Source organism: Leptopilina heterotoma, unplaced genomic scaffold (assembly GCF_015476425.1).
Source record: "Leptopilina heterotoma isolate Lh14 unplaced genomic scaffold, ASM1547642v1 Lhet_4034, whole genome shotgun sequence".
Taxonomy (NCBI): domain Eukaryota; kingdom Metazoa; phylum Arthropoda; class Insecta; order Hymenoptera; family Figitidae; genus Leptopilina; species Leptopilina heterotoma.
Genome location: NW_025111067.1, coordinates 12,809 through 16,932, shown reverse-complemented (window position 1 = coordinate 16,932; position 4,124 = coordinate 12,809). Strand labels below are relative to the sequence as shown.

General features: G+C 31.6%; 1 protein-coding gene across 1 annotated transcript; it reads left to right on the top strand.

The window, feature by feature from the left end:
• The first annotated feature begins 714 nt into the window (after positions 1-714).
• LOC122506293 lies at positions 715-3,001 on the top strand. The gene is made up of 5 exons (XM_043618390.1): positions 715-1,001; positions 1,968-2,154; positions 2,352-2,443; positions 2,529-2,664; positions 2,745-3,001. Exons 1-5 carry the CDS (start codon positions 715-717, stop codon positions 2,889-2,891), a joined length of 849 nt encoding a protein of 282 aa, XP_043474325.1. The 3' UTR covers positions 2,892-3,001.
• Positions 3,002-4,124: the final 1,123 nt, after the last annotated feature.

The following is a 4,124-nucleotide window of genomic DNA, read 5'->3' as shown; positions in this document are numbered from 1 at the left end:
TTCATAAAAATGTTCAAATATAAAACATAAAACAGCTTTCAAAATTTAATTTTAAATGCAAAGCAGAAAGCATAAATTTTTAGAACTGTTTTACAAAATAGCATGCCCTCATTTATTTATTTAATTATTTTTCTTTATAAGATTCTGAAATCCGATGTAAGTACTGTAGATTTTTTTTTTAATTTTTCGCTTTAGCATCGAAAATTGAACATTCTTCCAGAAAATTTGGGAAATTTTCAAAGAAATAATTGCTAGAAAATTTCTCAAACGATTGCTACGATAAACTTTTGTATTCTTAATTTTTTATTACACAAAAATTTAATAATCGCAAAATGGCTTTCCGTAATTGCAACTGAAATGTGAACTGAAAGATTTTTAATTTTTTTACTTTACTACTGAAACAAATTTTCTTGATCGCAGCATGTTACATTCCTCGAACTGCCCCAGTGGTGCTTAATTTAATTAGACGCTTGTATTTTAACGTTGCGCCCGCACATCTCCTAAGTAGTACAAACGCAATTGGGAACCGTCAGATTAGTCACGTAGTGTCGGTGCGTAGTGGTCCAGTACCTCACTCCAGTAGTTCAGTGCTCTTTCAGTCTTCGCGACGATCGGTGTAGTTTGTAACCTTAGGTTGTGAGTGTCGAATTTGAGTGTTCATTGAAATTTAGTGTTTTCTGTCTCGAAGGAAACGCGAAAATGGTTTCAAACAAGATGGAATTGAATTTTGGCAAGGAATCAGATCATTATTCTTCGTCTTGTTCTTATTCGTGGTCATCCTGGTCTCTCGAGGATGAACATGAAGAAGCTATCGATATTGTTCGAAGAGGGAGGGAGATTTGTAGTTTGGTTCCGGGGGACAAGAATGTGACTCTGAGGGGCCACCTCTTGACAAGGTTGCTTGTTGGAGAAACAAAGGAGCATTCTATGCCCTTTGTTGAAAAGGTCAAGAGATATTTTCGGTACAAGACTCACTTCCAGCAACTCGGATCGGAGAGAGGGTAAGTAGGATTAAAGTTCTTGCTAATAGGGTGCCCACTATTCTCATTTAACAAAATTCTCGGTTATCAGGGTAGAGTGGGATGGAAAGCCAGGGTAAAATTCCATTGAATATCCTTGCGAAATTTAACCGTCCTCCACTTAGACTAACTTTCTTATTTTACAAGATTTATCGTGTTTATTTAGTAAAATTAATTAAATACATTTAATATTTTAGTAGTTTTAAAGTGCATAAAAAAATTAAACGATTGCAACTAAAATATGTTATCTGTAATGAAACTTAAAGAAAGCTTCCAAAAAGGTACGAAAATTGATAGTGCAAATTGAAAACAGGTAAACTCAACACAAATTTCAATTTTGTTTGCTAAAGCTTTTTCATAATTATTAAAACATTGTTTAAATGTGATCATTTGTCATATAATTAAAGGAAAGTTATAAAGAATGTCCAAAAAATTTTTTTTTTTTTTTTTTTTTTTAATTGTTTAAAATTTTATCAAATTGTCCTGTAAACAAGATGATTTTAGAAATATTTCAGTTAATATTTCTAAAGGTAATTGAATTAAAAGTTCGAAAATAATACTTAATAAGTGACAGAAGCAATTCTCAAAATTATTCGAATTTGCAGGTTTTGAAATTTGAACAATAATACGGAAAATAGTGGATAGTAATTAAATATTTGTTTCAAAATCCATTTAAATTCAAAATTATTTTTAGTATTAGAGATTTGAAAATGTATTTTAAACATATTTTGGAGTTTCAATCAATTTTAGAGTTATTATTCTTTTTTTTTTTGTAGTGGCCACCCCACAATTTTAATACAGATTTTACAGCATCGAAAGTAAAAATGTGGCTTTTCACCCCACTTCACCCTATCATTCAGAAATTTTTTTTTTTTTTTTAACTTTGGACTTAAACAAAATTTCGAATTTGGTTATAAATTCAGTTTTCCCCCCTTTTTTTTTTTTTAGTTTTACGATTAGATTTGGACCGTGGGAGGAGGCTCCTTTTAGGAAAAGTCAGGGCGATGCTTGGTATTTCAGTAAATTCATACAGAATACTGTTGAATCCAAGCCCTATTCCAGAGGATGCTGGCACCAGGAGTATTCTTGGGATGGTTCCAAACGAAAATATTATGTGCGCGGATTCTGGGCCACCGTGAGTAGCATGATCGTGCTTATTTTGCGTAAATAATAACTTTAGAATGGATTGAATAATTATTTAAATTCAATTGCTTTGAGTAGAAGTCCAACCAATCTCTCCGAGAGTTCAATCATATCAGCAAACCAGAAAATAATTCATGAAAATTCAATCATTCCGGGGTATCTCAAAATTTCTTCTTTTCTTTCTTTTAGAAAGATTTCGAACATCCGTTATTAGTCGCTGACACGTCTTTAAAGCTAATGGAGCAGCATGCTTCAGGAATTGCTCATCCTGAGGGAAATTGGTTAGTTTAATAAACAAAACAAATATTTATTTTCTCTCTCTCTCTCTTTTTTTTTTAATATGTTTACTAATTTGTGTATTACTAGTTTGTTTAAGTCACTGCCGAAAGTCCCACCATATAACGGCTTCGTTCCCGCAGAGAAGTCCTTCAAACTGGCATTTATTCAGATTTTTTATAAAAACGCGGACGGCGTACACTCCCAGAACGGATCATGGCAGTTGGTAAGTGTAAAAAAAATTTTATTTTATTCTAAATACGGACTGCTTTCTTTTGGGGTATTCTATATACAACTTTGTTTTAGACATACAACATAGATTTACCCGAATTATGGGAGCCAATCGGGACCGAGGGACATTTATTTGGGGAAGACAATTGCAAGCCTTCTGAGGAGAATACAGAAGAGATGGGAACGGCCAATGCAGAGGACAGTGAGGACGATTGGTTCTAGATGTTCTTTTGCTCATCCAAAATATATATACATATATTCTCCCTTCCTATAATGGAATCCTTTTTCCTCCCCTCCTTCTTTTAAATTTATATTGTAAAGAAATTCAATTTTATTAACCGTCAAGGGGAATTTAAATTTTGATAAAATAAAATTCTTTTAATTAAACTATTGCCTGTTTTAATGAAACTTCCCTAATAAGTCGGCTATCTTCAATAATCCTATTTAAATTTCAATTGCTTCCAACATATAGTAATCTTTTCTTTGAGCTTAATTGATACAATAATGTCTGAAACAAATATTAATTATGAAAAGAGAAAAAAAAAAACTTGTTGCATTGAATCATTTAAAGTATGTAAAAATTGGTAAACAAACGAGCCCGAGACATTTGTTTTTTTCGGTATTTAATCATTTCTAAGGTAAAACAGCATTCTTCAGTGTCGAAGGAAATCAAAATTTCGTTTGAGATTTGACTGTTAAGCGAAAGAAAGACTTATAGGGTCAGAGTAAGAGGGGAAGAGAGAAGGGAAAAAAAGACGGAGAATCATTTTGGTTCTGTTCAGAATGATTTTCCTCTGCTGCTCGTCGCTAGCTGTGGGTTACAATTGGGCAACGTACGAGTTCCAGCCTTGACAGATTTATAGTTCTCGGGGATCGATTGACAGTATAGGTACCCGGAATGCTGATCAAACGTGCTTATTTCTCCAAATATACATTTATATTATCATTGCTTTACCTTATTTAATTAAATAAATAAAAAAATTACCCGAACCAAACAAAAATTACCCGATTCAAACAAATCATTTACTTGGTCGTAATCCAATAAATGTGTATTTGAGTCAAATACACAAATATTGAACTAAATATTTTATATTATCGCACCAAACAATTGTTTACCCGAATCAAACACAACTAATTTAAATCAAATAAACAGAACACCCGAATTCAATAAACGATCATTTGACCCGAATATTCCATTTAATTGTATTAAACAACTATTCATTTAAATCAAACTCAAATTATTCAAATCAAACAAATCGAATACTTCAATGTAATAAACAATTATCCGAATCAAGCATGAAAATTATTCCATTCAATATTGATAATTTCAACATCAACAATATTAAAAGTAATTAATTGCAAAAGATAAATACTGATGACAATTCATTGATAATTCACTTTCACATTTTTTTCATACTTAAACGCAAATTTTTTTTTTTTATATATATAATTTTT

Excerpts from the sequence above, each read along its gene's own strand:
- LOC122506293 (XM_043618390.1), top strand. The coding sequence starts at position 715 with ATGGAATTGAATTTTGGCAAGGAATCAGATCATTATTCTTCGTCTTGT. Across the intron at positions 2,155-2,351 it reads TGCGCGGATTCTGGGCCACC|AAAGATTTCGAACATCCGTT; the intron begins GTGAGTAGCATG and ends TCTTTCTTTTAG. Across the intron at positions 2,444-2,528 it reads GCTCATCCTGAGGGAAATTG|TTTGTTTAAGTCACTGCCGA; the intron begins GTTAGTTTAATA and ends GTGTATTACTAG.